This window comes from Papaver somniferum, unplaced genomic scaffold (assembly GCF_003573695.1).
Source record: "Papaver somniferum cultivar HN1 unplaced genomic scaffold, ASM357369v1 unplaced-scaffold_99, whole genome shotgun sequence".
Lineage (NCBI taxonomy): Eukaryota > Viridiplantae > Streptophyta > Magnoliopsida > Ranunculales > Papaveraceae > Papaver > Papaver somniferum.
The window spans coordinates 898969-912702 of record NW_020653081.1 but is presented as its reverse complement, the minus strand read 5'-3'; the positions used below and the strand labels follow the sequence as shown (position 1 = coordinate 912702).

The following is a 13734-nucleotide window of genomic DNA, read 5'->3' as shown; positions in this document are numbered from 1 at the left end:
AAAAAACGAAAATAAAGAAAAAGAAGAAGCTTTATACCTAAGATTATCACGATTAGTTGCTGATGATTAGTTCTTCCAACTGCAACAGTACAATTAAGATAAGTTAGACCTAACAATCGAAAAGTAAAACTAAAATCAAAAACAAATTCTGAATCTAACAGAAAGTAAAGTGAGAGAGAGTTACACAGTGAGTGGGTGAGAGGCTGATAGCAGAAATGAAGTCTCTTCTTCACTCAATTTATGGATCTAGTTTAAAGAAGAGTAAAGAAGAGAGTAAAGAGAGAGAGACAGAAAGAGATAGAAAACGAGTAGAGGAGAAATAGTCGTACAGGGAAAAAACAGGGGGAAAGTAAAGAGAAATCCCGCCCAAAGGTATTAGGGGGTAAAATATCCTGCACACTAGCTTTTCACATGGTGGTTGAAACTGTGTTTAAAGTGTAGCCAGCTACACGGGTTTTTAGCACGCGTACAACAGGTTTTAGTCGCGAATCGCAACAAAGTCAAACAGTTGCGAGTTTAGTCACAGTTTCAAACAGTTGCGAAATTTCAGCATCTAGAATTCGCAAATAAAATTTGCAAACCTGAGTTGCTAATCCCAATATATGGTGTAGTGGTTTATTGCTATAGAAAGAGAAAACGATTCCGATTATATACCATAAGAATTTTATTCTCTGTTACAGTATGCAAATGTATTGTGACATATCCCGGATACTGAAACCTTAACTTAAGAGATACTCATTCAAAAACAGATATAAAAAGTATTCTTTCAGCTATATTCTTGAAATCGGCTTAATGCATTTTCCACATACTGGTTTCCCTAAAACAAGTGACAAGCCAAAAAAAAAATTGTAATAATTCTTTAAATTTATCTTACTTCATCTATGTCCACCTCTAAAATGTTTGTATTATTCTTAATAAACTAAAATAATATTATAACTACATAAGATTTGACAACGTTGTCAATATTTCTGAACAATTTTGATGGAATTTAATGCATAAGAGAAGTGATTTGGATCCATCTGTCTCCGTAAAAAATCCCAAAAGCTTTTGTGAATAAAATAGGTAACTTCTTACGTAACCATATTTTGATATCTTAATTGATTTTCGAAATTCTATTTCCTAATCAGGCATGGGTATATTTTCGGTAAATAAAACTCTTAAAAACTTGTTTCCTCAAATTAGTCTTAGATATCTAAATACATAAAGGCAAATATAACTGAATCAGTTTATTCTCTTGGGTTTCAAATAAAAGTGGTTTCTTGGAAAAACTATGTTTTCAGAAAAGAACCATATTCTAAAGAATTTTTGGTACATCAGGTGATCCTCAAGCTTTGGTGGAAATATTTTGTTTAATCATTGTGAGTAAGAAAACATTAAAAGAAGCAAAAAAAAAAATGATAAAGAAAAAAAGAGTTTTGGTGAAAGAAGATATTAATTTTAAGAGGAAAAAAAATGATATTTTGATGAAATAATAAAAAAAATAATCATAGTATTACAAGGGTTACCAGTAAAAAAATAGATTTTGTGGTGAAAAAAAAACTAATTAGGTATTTGGAAATAAGGGTCACCAGTGGGAAAAAAATTTGTGACGAAGAAACAATCCTACTAAATATAAATAGTACGTTTCAGTGGATTTTTTGTAGTAGATAGAAGTGGCACTCTCCTTATCAAAAATGTAAAATATCCATCCGACACGATCAGCAAGGATTAAATGGTTCGAACGCTGAAAAGAAAGAAAACAAAAACACCGGCAACAAGCCAGTCACTACAAAACGCTACAGCATATAATAAATCTTCTGATTTGCATCTTACGCCAAAATCCTGTCAAACTCCTCTCCTAAAGAGTCTGGATCAAACCTCTCAAAGGTAGGATGAGGATATAACCCTGCCAACCAATTAGTATCTCTAAAGCGTTTTACTGTAAACATCATATGAGCAAGTTCTCCAAAAAATTATTTAAGCACCCGATGCTGAAACACAAAGTGAAACTATTAAGTTCCTGGATTCTAAATGGGTTGAAACAGAAAGTGAAACTGTTAAGTTCATGCATTCTAAATGAAGTTTGGAAAAGATCATTTACCTGAACAGCAAGACATCACTTCATTTGTTTCCTTGCACGTTCCAGAGGAATATCAAATATCTTCAGGTCTTTTTGTCTGAGTGACTCTGTTCATCTTTAGAGTCGTCGACACTATCTGCATGGAGCAAAATTCAGAATGAAGCATATTATTGAAATATGTATGTACCCATCTTGCTAAAGGACTAGTTAACAAGATCACAATGTAATTATCAGAACTTGACAAAAAGAAGCATCAGATTTAAGTTTTTTAATTTTTATTTATTTTTCCAACTTTATTGTTGCTTAAACATGATAATCATCCAACAAACAGAAACATGGATAAAAGCTTTATACATCTTTTTTTTTTTTGAAAATAAGAAATATATTACTGGGTCAACCGTTAATCTGCGAATTCAGGCTCTTTAGAGACAGACTCATGGTGAGTTGCTCTTTCAGTGACTGAATTTGTAGGATTAACATCGACAGGAGGAACTACATAAGCATTGTTACTGAAAGTTCATATATCATAAGCTTTGATCATGTCAAAAGCTATTGCAGGAAATAAAAAACTGGGGGCCTGATCATTCCAAGAAACTGTGTTGTTTAAGCTTCTCCCCTTTTTGGCCAACAAGTCTGCCACCTTGTTTGCTCTTCTATCTATATGCTGAAATTCTAGAAATGAAACTAGTTGATCTGCTAATACTCTAACTTCTTCAAATATTGCTACGCATTTCCATTGAACATTCACTTTCTTTCCTTGAAGATACCATATTGTTGCCTGATTATCCCCTACTATGACCAAATTTTGCATATTGTTTCTGATGGCCCATTGTGTTGCCTTTAGCAGAGCTACAACTTCTGCCTGTTCAGCTGAGAAGTTCTTGTAGCATCCAATTTCTGCTTCTTGGAAGGTACCTGTCCAGTTACGGATGATAAGACCAGAACCAGTATTAGTAAGTTCAGACAACCAAGAATCATCAAAGTTAAGTTTAAAAGTGTTAACAACAGGTAAGTTCCAATAAATGTTCATGTTTAGAGTAGTGTTGCTAACTTCAGTTGTCTTGGATTTTCTTTCTGGGTGCCAGTAGGCGAAATGTATGGTAATAGATGTAGCTAGTTGTTCAGGTGATCTAACTTTATCTTCAAAGACTCTAAGGCATCTTTATTTCCAGATAAACCAGCATGTTGTTGTTGCTAATGCCATTGAGATGGACTGTATGTTTCCTGTCCTCCATTCATTATAGTTATTTAGAAAAGATCTATTTGCATTATGTAAGTTTAGATGTACTCCATGTATAGCCATTGGTGGTAAGCTCCAAACATCCTTTGCAAAATCACATTCAAAAAACAAATGATAAGTTGATTCTACACTGTTTTTACAAAAAACACAGTTTTTATCTTCATCTCTGGCAGATCCCAACTTTTGCTTAGTTAGTAAGGCATCCTGTAAACATTTCCAAAAAAAAAGCTTTACCCTTTGAGACGTATCCATGCTCCATAATCCCTTTAAGATTTTTTTTGAAGAATGAGAAGCAAGACTGGATGGGTTTAAGAGTTTAGCATATAAGGATTTTACTGAGAATCCACCATTCTTAGTTAGGATCCATCTTAATTTGTCTTTTTTCAGGTTGCCACTTCTAGTAGTGTACAGATTGATGTTAAGAATGTCTTGAACTAATGCATTATCGAAAACTGAATGTAACAGTTGAGTGTTCCACTTTTTCGTGTCTGAATTAATCAATTCAGATACAAGTGTTATGTGAGTGTTTGTTCTTTAGACAGAGTTAGCTAGGATTTCTGGTCTAGTTTGTATCCATCTATCCTCCCATATATTTATTTACTTTCCATCCCCTACTTCCCATATGTTGTAATTCTTTATGTGCTCAATGCCCTGCAAGATGCAATTCCATATCCAAGAAGCATTAGATTTCTTCTTGGCTAGTAAAGCTCCTGTTTTTTTAAAGTACTTTCCCTTTAAAATTTGAGCTCATAGGTCATCTGGATGGCTTACAAGCATCCAAGCTATTCTACAGATCATTGCCTGATTTACCTTATTGGCTTCTTTAAACCTAAACCTCCCTGATCAATAGGCCTACATAGAAAGTCGAAAGCTTTAATGTAAATTCCTTTGGAGTTTGTGTGTTTTCCCCACCAAAAATCACGCTGAATGTTGTTTATACCTTTAGTTATTTTTTTTGGTAAGACAAAACACCCCATGCTAAAGATGGGCATACTTGAGAGAACTGGTTTGTTCAAGATAATCTTACTAGGTTGTGAAAGAATTTTTCCTAGCCAAGTTCTAATCCGTTGTTCCATTTTCTCAATAATGTTATCAAATGCTTTTAATTTTGACCTATGTATGAAAAGTGGAACTCCTAGATGAGTGTCTTTTATATCTATCTTTTTTATTTTCATAAGTCTACAAATGATTCCTTGGTGTTTGATGTGGACTTTCTTACTAAAGAACAAACCAGATTTAGTGAAGTTAATTACTTGGCCTGATGCCTTGCTAAACAGCTGGATGGCATTAAGAAGATTGTTGCAGCTAATTAAATCAGCTTTTGTAAACAGGAGCAGATCATCTGCGAAGAAGAGTTGTGAAATGAGTGTTGCTTTTGGTGTCAATTTGGTGCCCTGCACCTTTTTTTTGTGTTTCTAGATGGTTTAGAAGTCGTGAAAAGACTTCGATACATAAGATGAAAAGATAAGGGGATAATGGGTCCCCTTGTCTAATGCCCCTAGTGGGTTTAAATTCATTGCAAGGATTTCCATTGAGTAAAACTGTAATTGAAGAGGTTGATCTGCATTGATAAATCAACGCACACCAATCTTCAGAAAAACCAAAACCTTTTAAAGCTTTCAATAAGAAAGTCCAATTCACCCTGTCGAAGTAGCTACATCTTTGTTTATGTAAAGAAGTAGCTACAAAAATTATCACAAGTTTCTTCTTAATCTTTTACTTTTTGCAATAGTTGCTCAGACTATGTGAGACAGAGTTGGTAGACAAATTGGAACTGAATTAAACTCGTTATCTGCGAGTAACACATCCCTACAGTTTTCTGGCCGCTACCAATTGATTTACACTAGAGGAAGGTTAGAGCCTTCACACACGAGTAACCCAATAAATGCAATTGTGAAAAAACAAAAACAGGCACCATTTAGCACCAAATTAAGGAAAAGACATCAAAATATTGGTTATCCAAAAACTACCATCCAGCCTAGAGAATATAATGATCAGAGGATATAAGTTTAAGGCCCATTGAAGGGAATTGGCACAAAGAAATCAGGTCAGAAATACAAACCAAACATATGGTGGTGTTTACTGTACGTCACAGAGCCACTTATCTAGAATTGCACAGGAGACCTTATATTAAATAAAGACTATATTGTACATGTGAAAACTTAAAATTTAACACAGACTTTTACTATTTTTGTACAGGCAAGTGTTGTTCTGTGAATTTTTAGCATCTGAAATGATTAACTTACCGTGGAAAATCCCCTGTGAGAGAGGGAGTTGGGCCACTTCAACTTTAAACATGGGTGGAATATGAGATGCGTACAAACCAGAGCGAATTTTTAACAGAACTAAATATCATTTGGTCAAACAAATAGATGGCTCCAACTGCCTGAATATCCTTACCTAAATACTGAAGTAAACCACTGTAAGAAATTGCAGCATGTTAGAATGCTAAAAAGGTGCTCATATAGACAAACAACTCGCCTGTAATTATAACGATTCATACCAAACAAATAAATATACAATTCTCAGTTCTCTCCTTTTGAGTTCACCAAGGAATTTGCTGTTCCTCTGTTAGCTAGCTTATCAACCTGAAAAACAGTGAAAGGAATGGATGAGATGTGAAGTCTTCTATGTTAGTAGCCATTTACAATAGGTAGCTGGTTGAGGGTTCATCTGGAGAACTGGATCACCTTGGTGTTCAGGGTGCAATGTTCTGGTGTATGCCTCATGCACGCAAGGAACCTTATCGAACACCAAAGTAGCAGGTTTCAGGATCATATCTATCATCTCAGGAGGTTAATGAAGGAGTTGGATTTGACAACAAGAGTTTCTATGGTTTGATAAACTGAGAAATTAGATCTCATCATCAGCTAGTAGACATACACGATTTGGTCGGGGAACTTCAGCACAAAAGGAAGGATCCTACGAAGGCAATTGATCTTTCCATAATGAAGATGGTATGAATATTTGACTATTACCTTTACGCGAATCGAATTTCTACTTCAGTCATCGATCCAACTATAACCAGGAATTTTTCGAACTCCCCTGTCTTCCATTAACCCTCTTATTTGTGCTGATCTCTCCCAATTCCCGCAGGTGGCATGTATGCTAGATAGCTGCAGATAAGCGCTTGATTCTCTGGGTTCGAGTTCACAAATACGTTCTGTTACCTTCATACCGAGAGATTCATTTCCATAAGCCCTGCACCCCTTCAATACGGAAAACAACATGCTTGAATCTGCCTTAAATGGCATCTGATCAAAGAGATTCATGGCTTCTGCGAGAAAACCTGCACGAGCAAACATGTCAATCATGCACGAGAAATGTTCAATCCCTGGCTCAATATTGTATTCTTGTTTCATTAAATGAAACCATTTCTTTCCCTCCTCAACCAAACCACAATGGTCACAAGCAGACAAAACCCCTATGAAGGTAATGTTATTTGGAGCAACTCCTTCGTTTCTCATCTCCTCGAAAAGTTTTAAAGCTTCAATCACATAACCGTTCGCTGCATAACCCATCAACATTGAGTTCCACGGGATTTCATCAGTTTTTTTCATCTCGTTGAACAGTCTTCGCCCATCTTCAATGTAACCGCATTTACAGTAGAAATCAATGACGGCCGTGCAAATGAACTGATCGGATTCTAAGCCAATGACTGTAGCTCGAGCGAAAATTTGCTCGCCTAGGCTGAGAGAACAGGTGCTAGCACATGAACTAATCACACAAGCAATGCTAACTTGGTCCATCGGCAAACCCAACCTGTGCATATAACAAAAGAGATTCAGTGCTTCTATAGCACAACCATTTTGGTTATAGCCAGCTATCATTGAGTTCCACGATATCAAGCTTCTACTTGGCATCATATCAAAGGTCTCCCTGGCATCTTTGATTCTCCCACATTTAGAGTATAAATTAATCATCGTATTTAGCAGTACGGTATCATAGTCATATTTCTGGAGTTCTTCAAAGAATTTGCAAGCATCATCTAGACTTCCACATTTGGAGTACATGTCAATAAGAACAGTGGCAGTAATCATATCATGTATGAAGCCAACTTTAAATCCATGTCCATGAATTTGTTTGCCAATGATAACAATGCCCAAGCTAGTCGTAGCGGACAAAACACTGGCAAGTGTAGTGGGGTCTTCACGAACTCCATCATTCCTCATTCTACTGAAAAGATTGATCGCTTCAACTCCTTCGTTATTCGCAACGTATCCAGAAATAATAGAGTTCCATAATACAGCATTGCATTTACCACCACCACTGTGATCCAAAACTTTTCTTGCATCCATCAATCTACCACATTTTGTGTAACCTGTGATCAATGCCGACAATGTGAAGTCATCTGGTTGTGTCTGCAAAGAATTTAATAAATGATTGGCACTATCTACATCTCCACATTTTGCATACATATTAACTAGGGAGCTCATTAAAACTTCATCAAAACCCAAATTGTTGATAAACATGCGAGCATGAATTTGTTTGCCAAAATCCAAAGCTGTCAAATCCGCGCAAATTTTAAAAACAGTTGCTAGTATATGAGTATTATTCTTCCATGCGGTATCATTGGAGTAATTCAAAGACTTGAACAAGTTCATAGCTTCATCATTACGTCCAATTCGTGCATACCCATTAATCATAGAGTTCCAAGGTTTCTCATCTGTAACAGGCATTTTATCAAACAATTCTCTAGCAGTATGAAGATTGCCCGCTTTCGCGAAACTCGATATAGTAAATTTCCATGAGTATTCATTCTTTTCGGGCATAGAATAAAATAACCGGAGTGAGTCTTCTTTATTAGTTCCAGATTTTAAGTAAGCTTCGAGCAAAGAGTTCCATGAGTAAGAGTCTCTGTGGGGCATTTCATCAAACAGTTTCACCGTGTCAGATAATTGACCACATCTTGTGTACATTTGGATAAGAGGATTATCCATGGAGAGAGAAGAATGAAGAAGACCAGCTTTGAGTATGAGAAGATGGAGTTTTTTCCCTTGATTAATATTGCTGCAGTTCCGCAGATAGTTACGAATGTCAAGCAGCTCCATGATCACCGAGAAATGGAGGGTATCTGTATACGTCGGTTTAGTCTGTGTTTGTAAATCTTAATGACGGAGGAAATTTCCCTAGAATTAATCGAAAGTTCATGAAACCACGTTGAAGAAGAAGAAGAAAGGAACAGTTTGGACCGGTAAATAGACAACGAAAAGACCAAGGGAATCCTCGGTGTGAAGAAACCTATAAGGTGGGAGGGTGTACTGGCCACTGGGGCAACTCCAGTGACGGAAAAAACAGCTACATCTTTGGGATGGTCCACATGGTACCAAAAAGTACCATGGTAGACCTGTCAACCGTATTTATTGAAACGGATATGGCATCGGCCGCATCTGTTATCGATAATGATTACCGGATATTCAATATCTGATAATATCCAATGAATATTTAAAAATTATTTTTGTATCCGTTCTGATAACAATTTCGGATATCTTGTAATATCTGATAGTATTTCATAGGAATAAAAAAAAATTAACTTTTTTAGTCTTTCCCTACATTTCATAAAATTACAAAAAAATCAAAGAAACATTAAGGAAATTCGACTAAATAAAGCTAAATACATTGATCAAATGCAAAAATTTCACTTTATATATTATTACATTAAATTAGATTTAAACAAAATTCAAATCTTCTCTACCAGAATTGAAAAAAATTCTCCGTTTTTCTCACAACCAACAAAACTAGTTGCGATTTTGTTCTTCCATAATATTTTTATTTTTTAGTCTTCAAATATTACCAAGTTAACAACTAAATATATTATTAAAAAAAAATTGCGTATGCATTCCTTAATGGACATCGGATATTATCTTATAGATTAATGCCTTTTCCGTATCCGTTTCGTTAAGGTAAGAATATCTGATAAGGTAACCGTATCGAATATCCGTTATCCGAAATTTCGGATAATATCCTAACAATTCGGACGGACTCGTGCTGATATCGAATATTCGGTTATCCGTTGACAACCCTAATTATGAGTGCATTTATAACTCAGAATTTGGGGGTGAGTAGTCCATCGGTCATCTACTGATCATATGCAATAATTTTTTTGAATGTGGTTACTAAATGATCATGTGAGATTTTAATTTTGACCTCCGTACTGTAAGAGTTATCATTAGAATGTAGTATGTCTGAGAAGCACTGATGTGGACACGGTACAACACGAATATGGAGAAGCATCAATTTCTCAAAAACCAAGCACTTTTTAAAATCAAGAATATTCCTTACTAGAATACATATATTATGAATGTGATACTGAAGACTTCAAAGTTCAAACTAATAATAGGGAAGCGGTTTTTAATCGGAGGATTTGTATCAAGGAAGATACTTAAGTCATAAGCAAACTTGTTCTTCAAAATTTGGAAATACCGAAAACAAATGATTTTAGGTTCATAATCACCATGGAAAATTGCTTCTCCAATTGAAGCTTTGATGCATAATTTGGTTTAACATGGATTATTTTCAGCGTCAACACCAACATTTGGTTAAGCCTCTCTCCACCCGGCGGGAAGAATTACAGATTAAACCTATGGAATAAGCCTTTTCTCGTGATCCAATCAGCGCCACCTTTCTCATAGGAAAATCCACCTTTGGTTTGTTCCTTTTCACCATCTGATACACCTCCCCCCAAAGTCGATTTCAATCGAATTCTCCACAAGTCTGATCCATGAGTTGCAAAATATCGGAGAAACAACTAAAAAGAGGGGAAAACATCTCCATCTCCATCATCCTTTGTGTTTTAAAAATGTATATCTTCAACTATAACCCCAAAAATTAAATCCCCCATCAGAGATCAAACTCAAACTCATCAATACTGATCTAAATAAATTACCCAGAGGAAATTGCAAAAAGGAAGATCATGATGAAACTACAAATAACGACTCAGCGAGTTGGCCGAAAATGGTTCAATATTGTTTTGCGACAGTGGCCTTCAACGAATGGACAACAACCTTATCAACGAGTAAATGTACGGTTGAACTCTTCGACGTCTACGTCAAATCAATTAATGGAAAAATCATCAAAATAAATCGCTGCAAAAGTTTTGCTACATCAACTTGATTCCATACTATTTCCACTCATGGTTCCTGGTGGATTAAAATCGGGGGCATATTGGAAATTAAATCGAAAGAGTCCAGGGGTACAAAAATAAAATAAAAATGGCGTAATGATGGGTGGGACAATATATGTGTATTTTCAGTGGGATAAAGCGGAAAGGGGAAATGACGACACTCTGCACAAAAGTTATCAAGTTGGTGAACCTTGTCTCTTATGTTTAATAAATAAGTGTTCTAGAGTTCTTAGTTTAGGTCTAATCTTAGTGAAGTTTGACCGCTTTAGTTGCTTTGTGTATGTTTTAGTTACTATATTCGTAAACATAACTGCATTTATGTGTATTAGTTACTATGACAATCTAGTTTTAGGTGATGATATCAAACATGGTCATACAACGATTCAATCTGCAGGTTAATGATGCATTCTCCTACGGAGAGGATTCTACATCATCTTGCTTCCATATTATCAACGGCTTGTACATATTCCATCCTCAGCTTCAGTACCAAGTGAACCTTTTCTTCTAGGCAACTTTCTCCGGCGGGTACTTAGTTTACCAACTTGGGATGATGACTGTGAGAAATTGGTGTTGTTTATCTCCTGCGGGTACTTAGTTTACCAATTAGGGATGAAAAATTCTCGAAACTGTTGCTCTCAAAAAAAATTGGGCTTCTCTTGTGGGAAGTCTTTGAAGAAGGGTTAAAATCCTTCACCTTTTACCACTCGAAGTAGAGTGCTCCATCATATCTCCAACATGCAGCTGGCACCGAAATCAAAAAGAAGCCAGGTGTATCACATAACTAGGCAGTCTCACTTCTAGAACTTTAACTTTCATAATTGATATATACCATACTGACCGTAAACTTATTGTTAAAACATCTGTTAAACTCACAACTTTTGATATGTCAAATTTGTTATCAGATTCAGGTGATTAAAACTATGTCTTGATTTATAGTTTACTAAAGCCAGTATCTAATTAGGAACATAACATGGTAGTTGAGTATTAGAATTCACCAATTAACCTTGAAGATTAAATAATAATGGATACACCTATAAGGACCTCGTCAACAAAGGTAAATGAATACTAACTATCTTATTTACTAAAATTTTCTATTATTCTATCAGTTGAGACAATGTTGCATGGCTTTAGCACTATGACAAAAACTACAAAGAAGAAATTTCATGTTCAAGATAATACTTGATAAATCTCGAATTGTAATTTCAACCAACGAAAATTTTAAAGAATTTACCGAACAATAGGTTGAGAATAGTTTATTGTCAAATATATCGTAATTGCATAAGAAGTTCATATATAGGAGACATCAATTTATATTCGTGTTTACGAGCTGATTTAGTTAGTACAAGAACTTTGAGCTTACTGATAACATATTTACACGAACTGATTTGCTTAGTTCGCGAATTGGTTGATTTTTAGATGTTTTTGGACACTTTTGGGTCCTCCAGAACATGAACTGATTTGGTCAGTGGGGGAACTGAATGATTTTAAGAGTTTTCTAAACGCTTTTTTGTAACTTGAGTACACGAACTGAATTGGACAGTTTGCAAACTTATAAATATAAACATAAAAAGTCATGAACTCCGAGACGATAATTTGTTCATAAAATATTTTAGACAGTTCAGGAACTGATCTTTGAGACTTACTAAACTCCATAATTTCTTGATAGTTCACAGACAATTTAACCATTGTTCTTGGGCTAACTATTTGGTAAATAGATCTTATGTCAGTAAATACGCGGGAGCAAATTCACTTTTGTAATCGAAGGAAAAATTCTTACATGCTCACATGATCAATCTATATTGAGAATTGAGCTTACCTAGTGTCAAAGTCATTCGTAAACAAGGAAACTCTGCTTTGATTGTAAGCTACCTAACTTTATTCATCATTATAAATACAAGACTCTATGTATACTAGAATCTCAATCTTACCGCTTCTTTGTCCTAGTTGCGCGTTTGTCCTCTACAAACCTAGGTTTCCTTATCAAACTGTATTAGATTACCAATTTTTAAAGTTTTCACTAATGGATTTATGAAGCCCAGTCAGACTTTCTTTTACTTGATAGTTCTTGATATCCAGAATCTTATTTTTCTTATCGTAGTTCATGTTTATCCTAGGGTTTGTTTCTTCTGATATATGACCATTCAATAATTATAGGTCATGGAATTAGATTGATATAAATTACAAATTTCTCTCGTTTTAGACTTTGTAATTTCACAAGTTTCATATATGTTAGATTTATTTTGTGAAGTAGAATTCATTAGGAATTTCTATTACCTTTTCGAGAGAGTAAGTTATCATAATTTTTGAGGTTTGATTGATATCTTGTTTTTCCTTGAAGATCCCCATAAGAAAATATATTTCAATTACCTTGATTGTATATATTTCTGAATGAAATCAATAGGTTATCTGTTAGAGGAAAAATAATTAAAAATCACTACAGATGAAACAACTCCTATGCATGTAAAGGACGTCATCTAGGTAAATCAAGTGTGCAAGGTCTTGAGAGATTCGAGTGACGTAAGGAGCACGACTGAAGTTGATTTTCTCATAGGATCGGTTCGGTCTCGACTACATTCCGGTCCAAAGTCTGATAATAGGTTAGTGTTTATAACAATTGAATATAGTGCTGTGTTCAAACTGGACTAGGTCCCAGAGTATATGTAAAAGATTGTAGTTTCTTCATTAAAAAAAATTCTGGTTTCTTGTTTTATTTCTTTTACGTATTATATTGTTTATCTTTATAATTGAAATATCACAAGTAGTACGTTAAACAACCTAAATAGATTTTGTAAGCTCAAACTGCATATAACCTACAAGACTTGTTCTTGTTTATTCGTCTCTTGAAATACAGATTATAAGACTCGCTCTTGTTAGAATTCATCTCGTTTAAGATCGTCCAAGAAACTTGTCTAAATATGGTGCAAGGATATTTTTTTTGATCTATACTTATTCATTATACAAGGAATTTTCCATACAGGTTCAAGAATGAAAAAATGGTGGTGTATTAGATAACTTGTATTGTGATCCAAACTTACTCGCAGTCCAGAAACTATCTTGTGACTAGACTCAATGTATTAACTCAAAATATAATAGATAACCTAAAATGTAAATAATGACCCAGCCAACATTATGTCTAAAATCTCCCATGGTGATTCAAAAATTTCTACGTGTCCCGTGATCTTTTCTCTAACCCAATATATGTATCATGACCCAAAATCGGCAGTGGGGCTCAGAATCTGTACCGTGACCCAAGTTTACTATGTAAGGAAAAATTTATATCACGACTTAAAATATTCACCGTAACCTAACTCT

At 34.9% G+C, this 13734-nt stretch overlaps 1 protein-coding gene across 4 annotated transcripts; it reads right to left on the bottom strand.

Annotated features, from left to right (window-relative positions):
* Positions 1-5459: 5459 nt before the first annotated feature.
* Positions 5460-8543, bottom strand: LOC113346297 (putative pentatricopeptide repeat-containing protein At1g77010, mitochondrial). 4 transcript variants are annotated; one of them, XR_003358476.1, is made up of 3 exons: positions 5990-8543; positions 5803-5887; positions 5460-5719 (listed from the first exon to the last, which is right to left on the bottom strand). XR_003358476.1 is itself a non-coding variant. In XM_026589845.1 (2 exons), the coding sequence occupies exon 1, from the start codon at positions 8348-8350 to the stop codon at positions 6302-6304; it is 2049 nt and encodes a 682-aa protein (XP_026445630.1). In that variant the 5' UTR covers positions 8351-8543; the 3' UTR covers positions 5460-5887; positions 6278-6301. The 4 variants fall into 4 exon arrangements, 1 of the variants encoding a protein (XP_026445630.1); XR_003358477.1 differs by having other exon boundaries at positions 5460-5887; positions 5990-6041; positions 6278-8543; XR_003358478.1 differs by having other exon boundaries at positions 6278-8543.
* Between the last annotated feature and the right edge of the window lie 5191 nt (positions 8544-13734).